The sequence below is a fragment of the Emydura macquarii genome, unplaced genomic scaffold (assembly GCF_026122565.2).
Source record: "Emydura macquarii macquarii isolate MOO-44397 ecotype Brisbane River unplaced genomic scaffold, CSIRO-AGI_Emac_v2 contig_2924, whole genome shotgun sequence".
Taxonomy (NCBI): domain Eukaryota; kingdom Metazoa; phylum Chordata; order Testudines; family Chelidae; genus Emydura; species Emydura macquarii.
In genome coordinates this window covers 4562576-4575458 of record NW_027133061.1, presented here as the reverse complement: position 1 = coordinate 4575458, position 12883 = coordinate 4562576, and the positions used below count along the sequence as shown (strand labels likewise).

The 12883-nt window shown below is 50.1% G+C and overlaps 1 protein-coding gene across 5 annotated transcripts in view; it reads left to right on the top strand.

The window, feature by feature from the left end:
* ZNF687 (zinc finger protein 687) overlaps positions 1 to 12883 on the top strand; it is a 51054-nt gene that overhangs the window by 20582 nt on the left and 17589 nt on the right. For all 5 annotated transcript variants that reach the window (XM_067569698.1, XM_067569697.1, XM_067569696.1 and 2 more), the window contains exon 2: positions 3484 to 5747. In XM_067569698.1, coding sequence (XP_067425799.1) covers positions 3504 to 5747 — 2244 coding nt within the window. In that variant the 5' untranslated portion in view covers positions 3484 to 3503. The remainder of the gene's footprint in view (positions 1 to 3483; positions 5748 to 12883) is intronic.

Below are 12883 nucleotides of genomic sequence, written 5' to 3'. Positions count from 1 at the left end.
AGCTAGTTTGTCTCTGGTTCATTCAGGTTTCGGCATCTGTGCTGAGGTTGCCACTGAAAGATTCTGTTCTATACAGGTTCTTATCCTGCTTTCATCACCGTAGTGTCAGAACGCCTTCCTGTGGTGGATTGTGATGTGACTATCATCTGTCACATGTGGCTTGTTCTCTCTCTCATCCTCTTCCCCAGGGAGAATTTGATGTGCAGTGTAGCATTTTGTTTTGGTAGGGTTTTGTTTTTCAATGTTACACGCTGCATTGTGTTTGTCAGGCAAGGTGAGTTGCAGAAGTGCGCCTGGCACTTGGGAGCAGGAGGTGGGGAGGGCTGTAGCTCCCACGGGAATTCATTTCACAGCATGGCACCGGCCTCCAAAGAAGCTCTGTCTGCTGCACAGCCCAGCTGTACCCTGGGGGTAGAAAGTTCCACTGGACCTGAAACAGAGCTGCCCCCATCCTGGACCCCATCCTGGAACTTGAGGCTCTCTTGGGTTATGCAGCTGGGAGTGCCCTTCCCAGTGTGGTTAGGGACACATGCTACCTCTGCTTGAGCTAACGACACACTGCAATAACGGTGTAGCTGGGCTGGCTCAGGTTAGCTGCCCAAGTACGTACTCTGAGTGGGTTTGTACTCAGACAGCCATCGCCCATGCTATCCCAACTGCACTGCTGTTTTTAGCACACTAGCTCAAGCAGACCTTCCCATGTGTCTGTGTGCCCGGGCTGGGAAGCACGATCTCAGCTGCAGTGTAAACATTTTCTTAAATCTGCTGGGCCTAGGTCACTGAGCACTTGTAAACTTGTCTCTGTCCAGATCTTCTTCTGGAAAGTGAGGTTATTTTGGTTACTGAAGCAGTGTCCAATGCTGCTTTTTAAAATCGTTGAGTTTGAGATGCTTAAGGGGACGTCTCTTATCTTCCCCATCAAAGTTGGCATTCATAAAATACCTCCTAGTTGTGTCTTCTCCATGCCCACATGCAGATGGACCTATTCCTAGTAAGGGGGAAGCTGGGCAGAGAAGGGAGAATCCTTTCAGCTTTCTGTATCCTCCATGTTAGTATTTGAGTGAGTGAACACAGGTAAACTAGAATCTGGGGAGCCTACTGAATCTGTTCCAGGAGGGAGAACTTCCTTAAAAAAATCCTTGTTTTGTTGGCATAGGCAAGCTTTTTTTTTTTTTTTTTTTTTTTCTGGGGAGTCTTCCTGTGCAGCAACCTGCTTATTTCCTCTCTCTACTATAAATAGGTGTAGCTTGCCAAACTGTGATTAAAAAAATCATTATTTGAAAAACAAACTTCCATGCAGAGTCGTGTGTGATGCTAAGAAGGCCTGTGTGCTGGGAAAACAGACAGCAAATGCTGGAGCTCAAGCGTAACATATTCAAAGATCCTCTGTCCTGGGTATTTGAAATCCCAGTTCTTTTCATCATAATCCTTCTGTTGAGAAGTCTAATGGATCCTCTCCTCCCACATCACTTATGACATCTCTTCGTTGTCACCAGCCATGGCTGGAGGAACATCATGTGGTCTCTTGAAACTTGTTCGCGGAGGCTAGAGCTTAATCATAGAGGAGGTCTCTTCTGCTAATAAAATCCCCTCTGTTCCTATTCCTGTGCCCAGTACAGGCTCATTCCCTCCAGTATCCTCTAGTGACTTTTATCAAATCTGCTTTTAAATATCTCAGGAGATGGGGCTCCTCTTTCCTGGGGAGAGGACTCCAGAGGCTGTTCAGTGGTGGCAGATGATAGAACAAGGAGCAATGGTCTCAAGTTGCAGTGGGGGAGGTCTAGGTTGGATATTAGAAAAAAGCCTTAAGAGGTCTCAGGGACATGGTTCTGCTGTTGGCTTAAATGTTCCCTTTTGTAACTTCAACCCATTCTCCATGTCACTATCTCCTTGTGCCCCCCAGCCGTTTGCTTTCCTTCTATCTAAATCCAGATAGTCGTAGAACTTGTCTGCACTGCTATCATGGCCCAGCTGTAGCGCTTCGGTGTAGACATTACCTGTGCTGACAGGATTCTGCTTTAGAAAGGCAGTAGCTAGGCTGATGGAAGAATTCTTCCACTGACCTAGCGCCGTCCACAGGGGCACTTAGGTTGGCTTAAGACGTTGCTCAGCGGTATGGATCTTTTGCACCCCTGAGTGATGTAGCTAGGTCGACCTAATTTTTTAGTGTAAATCAGGTCGTAGTCTGACATTTCCATGAAGCTGAAGAAGCCTCTTAGTTGAAGTACCAACTTCTGTTGAGTATCACAGTTAAGATGAGGGGTGAAGAGGCCTGCTACTTGTAAAACTCTTACGAGGTTGTGAACAAGCATTAAGGAGGCAGAAAAATATAGTTACTGAGCACCCGATCTGAAATATTGGCCAAATCATGGATAATCTTTCATAAGTCACCTTAGAATTGGGATATTTTTTTAAGTGTTTTGGTGTTTGCCAGATTTTTTGCCAATTATTCATACAAATCTATCACATCAGAGGTAACTCTTCTAGTAAATTTCATCATGTATATTTCTGAAGCTCCTTATGGAGTGAAGGGGTTAGATGTGGTTTATAGCATAATATTCCAATGGGTCATCTGATGGTTATTGCTAATAGATGGCCTATGAATGTGTTTCAGATAATCCACTCTTTGGGGCATAAATTGGAGCCTTTCTATTGTCCGTCTTTCTGCAGGTTTCAGAATCACGAATCCCGTTCTGATCTGGTGTAAGCAGTGCAATGCTATTCACATCAGTGGAACTCCACCCACGTAGGCTGTGTCTTATCATGGCTCTTTTATGATGAAGAGATGGGAAGACCTGATTTATTATCTCTTGGGCTGGTTGAAAATTTTACATCAAACCTGTTTTGTTTTTTTTTTTAATATAGAAAATTGGGTTCACTAGGAGGGTGGTGAAGCACTGGAATGGGTTACCTAGGGGGGTGGTGGAATCTCCATCCTTAGAGGTCTGACAAGGTGCGGCTTGACAAAGTCCTGGCTGGGATGATTTAGTTGGGTTGGTCCTGCTTTGAGCAGCGGGTTGGACTAGATGCCTCCTGAGGTCCCTTCCAAACCTCATCTTCTATGATTCTACTGCTGTCCTAGCTCATGTAGATATACCCAAGCTGGCTAGATCGAAGCTAGTTCAGGTATTAGTGGAGCAGCATGGGCTTCAGCGAAGGCTATACAGACCCACCAGGAACCCTAGGTCATTAGTCACAGAGCTAATTCACGATCCAGGGTAGCTAGGTTAAGGCTAGCACGTATATTTCTACGTGAGCTGCAGTCACCCCCGTGACTGCGGTAGAGACAGGCACTAAGTCGCACTCTCTGCCTCAGTTCCCCCTCTATACAATGGGGATAACAGCCCTGCCCTGCCGCACATGGGTTGTGAGAATAAATACACAGAGGCTGCGTGGTGTTCAGGTAGCATGGTGACGGGGCCAGAACCGAAGACAGACAGACAGCTGGTTTTAAATCCTTTTTTTTCGTCTTTCTTTTCTTAGACTCTGCCGGATTCTTCACCATGGGTGATATGAAGACCCCGGATTTCGATGACCTCTTGGCAGCTTTCGATATTCCAGACATTGACACCAACGAGGCTATCCATTCTGGCCATGAGGAGGCTGACGCTCACATCAAGCAGGTCCCCGGGGAGCCGGTGGCCCCTGACCACGTCCTCCCCCATGCGGACATCACTGCTGTCAGCGTGATAGTGAAAAACACCGTCTGCCCCGAGCAGCTCGACCCCTTAGATGGCCGCAGCAAAGATGGGCATGTCATTGGGCCCCGCCTGCTGCAGAATGGGTTTGGCGCCCCCGAGATGCCCAGGTCCCCCACCTCCAGGCCGGGGGAAGTGGTGGCATCGTCCAATGGAGAGTGCTGGGCGTCGAAGGAGAAGGGGGCAAAACCACTGGACATCTTTTCCCACTTCAGCCCCGATCCCAATGAGGAGAACTCTGCGGATCTGATCGACAGGCCTCTGGAGTGCAAGCAGAAAGAGAAATCCCTCTCTGTGCCCTCTCTCTCCCCATCCCCCACCCCATCCCCTGCCCCATCGCCAGACGGCAAGGAGACAGCTGGAGAGATCACAGAGAGCCTCCCGCCGGCTTTCCCGCAGCCCTTTGAAACCAGCCAGGCTGGGGGCATGAACGGCTCCCCCGTCACCATTCCCCTGATCAAGAAAGAGGAGTCTGACTCGGAGGAGCCTGACCATGGGGCCAGCCCCAAGGGTTTGGCTGCAGCCCTGGGCGACAGCCCCTTAGGGCATCTGAAATCGGTCACTGTCCGCTACTCCACGGACGATTCCCCCGTTGCGTCCTGGCCCAGCTCAGACCAAAACCTTGACGGCAGCGCCAGCAACCTCCCCGAAGTGAAAGACTCTCCCACCAGCCCTCCGGAGCCATTCTTCAAACCTTCCCTGCTGGCTGAGGAAAGCCCTGGGCCCCTTGGGTCCCCCAAGCCGCTAGGGAGCAGCCCCCCCAAGGAAGAGCAGGAGGCTTTAGAGAAACCCCCGAGTAGCCCGCGGAGCATGTCCAGCGGCGAAGAGGAGGACGACGATAACAGCAACGACTCCCCCTCTTCCAGCTCCTCGCGACCCCTCAAAGTGCGGATTAAAACCATCAAGACATCTTCCGGCAGCATCACCCGGACAGTGACCAGGGTCTCCTCCGATTCAGAGCCGGGAGCTGCCAAGCTGGCTTCAGAGCAAGGCTCTCAGGAGGCTGCCAGCGAGGGCGCCGGGCTCCCGGTGGCAGTGGTGAAAGAGGAGGGTGTGCCGGAGGTGCCCAAAGAGAAAATGGAGCTCGCCAGCCCCCTGAAAGTCATCGAAGGGCCCAAAATTGTCAGTGTCCAGCTGGGTGATGGCACCAAAATCAAAGGGACCGTCCTGCCGGTCACCACCATCCAGAACGCCAGCAGTGCAATGCTGATCGCCGCCAGCGTGGCCCAGCAGAAATCCGTGGTGTTGCCGGGCAAGGCTGTGACGAAGAACATTATCAACCTGGTGCCGCAAACCCTCCCCAAAGCCGACACCCGGACCAACGTCAGCACGGTGACCCAGACCACCACCATCACCACCACGGCCAACCAGAAGGTCAACGGCACCACAGTGGTGATGGTGCAGCCGCAGAAGCCTTCGCCTGCCATCGCTGGCACGGTCATTTCCAGGAGCCAGTCCAGCCTGGTGGAAGCTTTCAACAAGATCCTGAACAGTAAAAACCTCTTGCCAACCTACAAACCCAACCTGAATCCTCCGGCAGACTCCAGCCTGACCCTCCCGCCCTTCGGCTACCGCTGCTTGGAGTGCGGGGATTCCTTCGCCCTGGAAAAGAGCCTGGCTCGGCACTACGACCGGCGCAGCATGCGCATCGAAGTGACCTGCAACCACTGCACCAAGCGCCTGGTCTTCTTCAACAAATGTAGCTTGCTCCTGCATGCCCGGGAGCACAAGGACAAAGGCCTGGTGATGCAGTGTTCCCACTTGGTCATGAGGCCTATCGCTCTGGATCAAATGATTGGCCAGCCGGACATCACCCCCTTAGTGTCCGTGGCCTCCCTCACTGCTGGCAAAGTGGCCGGGGTGGCTCAGGATGCCGTGGCAACAGCCAATGGGACTCAGGACCTACCTATCCTCCCCCTGAGCGGCAGCTTGGAGCAAACCAGCTATAACTGCTTCCGGTGTCTGGAGTGCAAGGAGCAATGCAAGGACAAAGCCGGGCTTGCTGCGCACTTCCAGCAGGCTGTGACCACAGGAACAACCACCAGCACGGTAGGTAGAACCGCTCCAACCCCCTGGCAGAAGCCATCTCTCCTATTGCAGAGCCACTGGGTATCGTAGCTCTTGCCTGAGGGAGGTAGCATGGCCTAATGGTGAGAGCAGGGGGCATCGCAGTCAGGAGACCTGGATTCTACTTCAGACTCTGCTATGGATTCACTGTGACACCTCAGGCAAGTCCCTTCCCCTCTGTTTCAGATTCTCCCTCTGTAAAATGAGGCTATTTACCCTCCCGTAGAGCACTTTGAGATCCTGAGATGAAAGGTGCTGTAGACCTTGTACCTCATTTCATCCTGTATCATGCGGCTGCTACTTGCAAAATTTCTATTCAGAGGCAGCTGCCATTGTAGGAGACTAATACCTACCTTGAGAGCTGTTGCTCTACTTTTTGGCCTTTTAGGACCCATTTGTAAACCTTGGTGGCTTGTTGCAACCCAGTAAATGGCTTTAGTGCAAAAAATATTTGGCTTATGAAATATCTTACCCACAATATATAATGGGCGCATTACGGTAATAGGTACGCTGTGCATACCATAGCAGCTGCTGCAGCCCCAGTCCTGTAGGGCTGGCTGGGCTCAGCTTCCTATTCCAGGGGTTATGACCTGCAGGGTTGCAGCACTGCTCTGGTTTGCCCCAGCTCCCCTGACAGGACGACCAAGCCAAATTTGTGTGAGTGGCTTTGCAACCTGGTACATGGGGGTCACAGTGCTGCTCAAATTTGGCCCGGCTGGCACTCGTGGTCATGGAGCTGAGCCGGACCAGCCCCGTAGGATTGGAGCCGAGGGAGCTGACTCCCAGGTGACTCTTTGACACATTCTGGCAGCCTGATTTTGGGGTGTGACCCCCGGGTTGAGAGAGAACCCTCTTGTAAAGGAGAAGGAATGGACATGAGAGACTAAATGTGCTTCACTTGGTGAAATATGGGGTGTAAGCATGTGCGAAGCTTGAAGACTAAGGAGCGGAGAGTGAGGAAGATTGCGGAGAGTGGTGCAGAACAAGTCATCTTAGCCTAGGGAATAGTCCCCAAGGAAAGCCGGGAAACTGAACTGGAGAAACACTGAAAAAAATATTTGAAAGGGAATGAACTTAAATTGACTAGGGGTGTGTCTGCCCTGTCATTCCAGTTCTCTCTCTGCCAACTCTCTCCATAGATAAGCAGTTCCCAATACATTTAAGAGTTAGTGACCTATATGCTCCCAGTGTCTTTCTTATTAGAGAAGAGCATAAAATTGCACATTTAGTTCTATGTAACCCATTTACACCTGGTCCCTTTCAACTCAGATATATATATCTATATCTATTTCAGAGCTACCGGATAATTTCCCCAGCTTCTTTCATGAAACGTTAACAATTAGCAAGGAATTCATCCTTCTGTTGCACTTTTAAAAACCCTATTTCTTTGAATTAACACTTGGAAAATTGCAAATCTCTTAGAAGCATCAGATCTAGGGTTTAATACTGGGGTATTCCAAGTGGGGTGGATTATTTGTCACCGGCAATTTTTAAATCCAGATTGGATGGCTAATCAAAAAGATCTGCTGCTGTTCAAACAGGAATGGATTCTGGGAAGTTCTATGGCCTGTGTTACACAAAAAAATCCATGAGATGATCACAGGGGTCCCTTTCTGGCCTTAAAACCTATGAATGATTCTGTGGTATTCCACTGTAGCGTTAATTTTGTGTTAGGACTCCACAGCCTTGAGAGAGGCATCTTTCTATTCTCTACATCGGTGGAGGGGTGGCAGAATTAAATAAAGATGCTAATAAAAGATTAGGATTCCTGCTAGTCTTGATCCAGTTGCTGCTTCCTGGTTTGTTGGCACTAATCATCAGTTAAGCCTGTGGAGAAACCTGGATGTGGTTGCTCCCTTCTTTAGAGCTAAGCCTGAAATCCTGTCCATTTCCTGTTGGCTGCGAACACATCCTGGTTCGTTAGGCATGATGGCATCCAGTAATCTCTCAGCTCAGTGACTTCCGCAACCTCCATGGCAGATTCGCAGTCTTACCTATGGGTGCTCTACAAATTCTGTCCACCTAAACTTTGTCCTTTTAAAATTATTAGGCTCATTGGCTTCCTTCCTGTGAAAGGCATTTACGTTCCCCCTTCACTGTTTCTTTACTATGGAGCACTGTTACACCCAGAGCAGGGTTTAAATTCAGGTATCCTAGCTGTAGTTAAGTTTGAGCATTAAAGGTTGATGACGCTGCTCTAAAATCCCCGGGCACACTTAAATTGGTTTGGAACTTGCTGTGCCTCCTGGGGGCATGCAGAGTGGGGATAATGATCCAAGGTTGGGGTTATTTGAGTAAGGCAATCTGGGGTTATTTAAGGTACAGCCCTTTTAAAAACAGCATGTTGCAAATTCACTTAGTTCTTGTGACTCTTTTGCACACACCTGGGGCTCTTTCTATAGCTGATCTCAGTCACTTGGCATTTCCTTTATCGAGTGTGTGGCACCCATCACCCTGTTGGGGAAGCACTATTGAGAAAGTTATTGATGTGAGAATTTGGACTTAAAGAGCGGATGGCACCAAACCTATGCGCCAAAGAGGCTGCTGTGTGCATACATTGGGATAAGGGGAAGGACGTGGAAATGTGCTCGAGTCTGAATAAGCGTAGCTGATGGTGGAGTCTCCGAGTAGCTCAGGGTGATGTTCTGTAGTCAGTGAATCCCAGCCGTTGTCGTCGACTGGGGACTTGAGCCCTGCGGTCGGCTATTTCTGCCCCTGGGAAAGGGATTTTTTACACTGTTGGAAAGTAGCCTCTAGCATTGTAGCTAAGTTAGACCCTATTGGTGTCTGAGATGTACTGCTGCTCTGTATAGTGCAATGCTGTGTCTGGTGCCCGAGCATGGTTCATGCCACGTATACTGCAGGGAATTCCCTAAACCAAAGTTTCCACAGCAAGCCAGAGTTACCCCACACTGACTCAGCCCCAGGAGGGAGCTGGCCACGTGCTGCGCTGAGAGGGAGCGGCGTGTGTGGAAGCATATCTGACTGACAGCAGTGTGCTCTTATTAATAAGAAGGCGAACGGTATATTGGGCTGCATTAGTAGGAGCATTGCCAGCAGATCGAGAGAAGTGATTATTCCTCTCTGTTCGGCATTGGTGAGGCCACATTTGGAGTATTGTGTCCAGTTTTGGCCCCCCCACTACAGGAAGGATGTGGACAAATTGGAGAGAGTCCAGTGGAAGGCAACGAAAATGATCAGGGGACTGGAGCACATGAGGTATGAGGAGAGGCTGAGGGAACTAGGCTTGTTTAGTCTGCAGAAGAGAAGAATGAGGGGGGATTTGCTAGCAGCCTTGAACTGCCTGAAGGGGGGTTTCCCGGGAGGATGGAGCTAGGCTGTTCAGTGGTGGCAGATGACAGAACAAGGAACAATGGTCTCAAGTTGCAGTGGGGGAGGCCTATGTTGGATATTAGGAAAACGTTTTTTTCACTAGGAGAGTGGTGAAGCACCGGAATGGGTGGTGGAATCTCCATCCTTAGGTTTTTAAGACCTGGCTTGATTAAAGCCCTGGCTGGGATGATTTAGTTGGGGTTGGTCCTGCTTTGAGCAGGGGGTTGGACTAGATACCCGGAGAACAGGTTATGCCCTCCATTCCTGATGCAGTGTATGCTCTCTCACTGATAGGGATGGGGTTGGTGGAGTTATGGACAGCGTGCGGACCATGGATAAGGTTGGTCTTTCAGGGTCTCACTGTGTTACAAAGACTTTGTGTCTCTTACGTAGAGATTCCCAAAGGGTCTGGAAAGCTCCGTGGGATACAGGCGGTGTTAGCAAGGAGTAGCATGGATGCAGCACCTTTGTACATGTACTAGCTCTTAAGGGGTCCCTCAGTCCTACAGCCGGAGGTGGCATTTCCAGCTTGGGCAGATGTACCCGTGTGAGCTTAGATTAAGCTAACGTTAAACAGCAGCAGCACTGTGGGAGGGCCTAGCTGCGCAAGGATGCGTTGTTTTGCCCCAGGAGGGAGCAAGGTCTTTTCAAGTCTCAAGTCATCTAGATCAACGGTGTGCAAACTTGTCCAGTCGCGCCCCCTTACCATTCATGGAGTGTGTCCGCACCCCCCGCCCATTACTGCACAGCCCAGGCGCGTGTCGGTGTTCGGCGTAAGCAGAGTGGAAGGGTTGATAAAGGAGCAAAGTGGAGAGGGAATATATGCTCTGGGGAGGGAGGAGCTGAGATCAGGAGATGCACACCAGCCTTTTCACAAAGGCCTAGTTACAGTAAGCAGCACGGACTAAAACTTTCAACTCCTTGTGAAATAACCCAGGTCTGGATTTTCTCTCCCTGCCTTGTCAGCAACTCCGCCCTCCAGACATTTCCCTGTAGGGCCATCCTCACCCTTGCATTATTTCAAAGTGGGGACAGGAGGGGAAGGACCGTTTGAGAATCACATAGCATCCTTTGCCTAGCCACAGCAGCACCTTGTCTTCAAACCCACGGGATAACTACACTGCCCTACACTAACCCCCTCTCCTGCGAAGAACAGCTCTTTCTGTTCCATAAAAGAACTAGGAAATTCACTGCCAAGCAGCATTGGTAACTGAGCACCGGGTAACCTTCCTCGATCTCATGTCCTCTGAGGACATCGCGTTTAGCTAAACTCTAACTTCTGAAAATCAGGAAATAGAATTAAGGGAGACGCCAACTGCACAACGCAACCTTAACTCTGTCCTCTTTGCACGGTGCCCCAACGCACCCCTCTCTCTCTCTCTCACACACTCACACACACACACACTCACACACACACACAAGTCGTGTGCCCCTGCAGATAGGGCACACGAGCACTAGAGCCGCATCTAACACTTTCCATTTACTAAGGGAGTCTGTGCCACGGACCCGGCAGCCATACCTGCACTGGTAGAAGGGTTTTTTGCTGGCGTGGGATCCCCACCGCCCCCCTACGTTGACCGAAGCGATCTTCTGTCAGCACAGCTGTGTCTACACAGGGGATTTGTTTGGCGGTATAGCTACGCTGGTCAGGTGTGTGGTTTTGATTTTCACACCTCCGGCTGACACAGTGATGAGGATAAAACACTTCAGTGTAGACCAAGCCTAAGGCAAAACTCGTGTTTAGGTCCAGGGTGCGCAGCAGAAGCTACCTCTGCCTGCCTGTAACTCACACCCAGTCTGCTCCACATGAGCTGAACTCTACAGGGCCATCACCCCCTCTTATGTCCCCTTCCCTTTGCCCGCAGGATTCCGGTTAGCACCATACTGACACTTACCCCTTCTGACTCCACAGGCCACTGATAGCCTGCCTGACCGCTGCCAATTGCCTGAGCATGGCTACTGACCCAGCCTACACAGCTTCCTCATGTCCCCGTAGCATTGCGCCACCATTACCGAAGTATGCCCAGGGGTTATTGACAGTCCCAGGGGCAGAGTTAAGGTGGTATTGCCAGGGTAGCGTGTACCTTATCTCTTACATGGGCTTAAATTGCAGAAGGGAGGTTTAGGTCGGACATTAGGAAAAAATTGCTAACTGTCGGGGTAGGTAAGCACTGAAATAAATGCCTAGGGAGGCGGTGGAGTCTGTGTCCATTGGAGATTTTTAAGAGTCGGTTGGACAGACACCTGTCCGGAGTGATCTAGATAATGCTTGGTCCTGCCTTGAGTGCTGGGGACTGGACCAGAAGATCTCTCGAGGTCCCTTCCTGTCCTACGAGTCTGATTCTTTATTTCCTGGTTTTCGGAAGTTTAGCTGAACTTAATTTTCTGGGAGGGCACAAGATACCAGCAGGCAACCTTAACTCTGCTTTAACAAAGTTTGTCAGTGAATTAAGAGGCCATTAGAATTGCAAGTCTACTATATCGTCCTCCTTTCCCTGTGTTATGTCCTTGGTGTCTGACCTAAAATGCCCAGATCTGGTTATGACTGGCCTGTCCCCCTCCGCACCCCCTCCTGTCTGCTTTTCCTTTATTTAAATCTCTTGCACTGCCTGAATTTGTCAGCAGAGTTTTTTCTCTGCTTCAGTAACTTCTGGGATGTGACAGAGCTGAAGTGAATATGCACATAGCTCTGGAAGCTTGATGTAATTGCAGGCCTGGCTTGCCAAATCTAAATAAGGGTACACCTTAGACATACATGCCTTTTCCCCTTCTCTTTTAAGAAAAGCCAGAACTGATGTGTCCTGCACGGTGCTCCCCCAAGCATGCAGGCCTGGGCTCAGTGATAGAATGACGATCCAGGCCCTCTTGAGTTCTGACAGCCTGCCCTCATAGGGTGTTGCAATAACTTCTCTCCATTGCCGAAAGAGAAACTCCAGTGTGCAACCACCAACTCCAAGCCCATAACTCTTCGGCTGTCTTGAACTAGTATTGGCTGCTTTCTCCTGTCCAACCCATCGCTCACTGGTATTTTCCCACTGCTAAATTGCACTCGAATGACTCCCCCTAGTCCTTTGGACCCAAGCCTGAGTAATTACAGGGCAAGGTATCTGGGGTGGAGCAATGTCAATGGCCTACAGAGGACAAAAATGTTATATATGGCAGCTGGCTTTTGATTGTGTATTTATGCAGTGCCCTTTAAATTCCAGATGCCTTGAAAGTCAAGGGGAGCGGTCAGCATTCAAAGGGTTAATTCAAGCTTTTCTGTCTCAAATGCTGAATACCCTTCTCCTTTCTTCTTTCTTCCACTGGCTCCAGCTGTTGACCTTGGCTTCTCCTCCCACAACTCCTGTGCCCTTCCTTCCCCCACACCCTTCCACAGCATCACCCTTCTGTGCGGCCCCCTCCAATTCCAGCTGTTGAAATCCTCATCCATGCTTCTGCTTCCCTCTTAACTACTGCAGCTCCCCGAAACTTGGCCTTCTGGAGTCCAGCGCATGTAGAGCAGGGCTCTTGCCCGTACAAAGACATGCAGCTCTACCACTGAGCCTACTGGTTCGTTCTAGGATCCAGTTCAGAATTGCCCTCTATTTTTATGGATTTGCACAGACGTGTGTGTTTGTTGCTCTTGCTCTCACCTTCATCTTCCATCAGCAACTTCTCTGTCCATCTGATATGGTTACATGAGTCTTTGTCCTCAACTCCTGCTGTTCAAGACAGCCTTTCAGTATCTCTCTGCCTCCTTGAGTCTCCATCTTCTAATCTCAGCTGTAAATATCCCCTTCTCC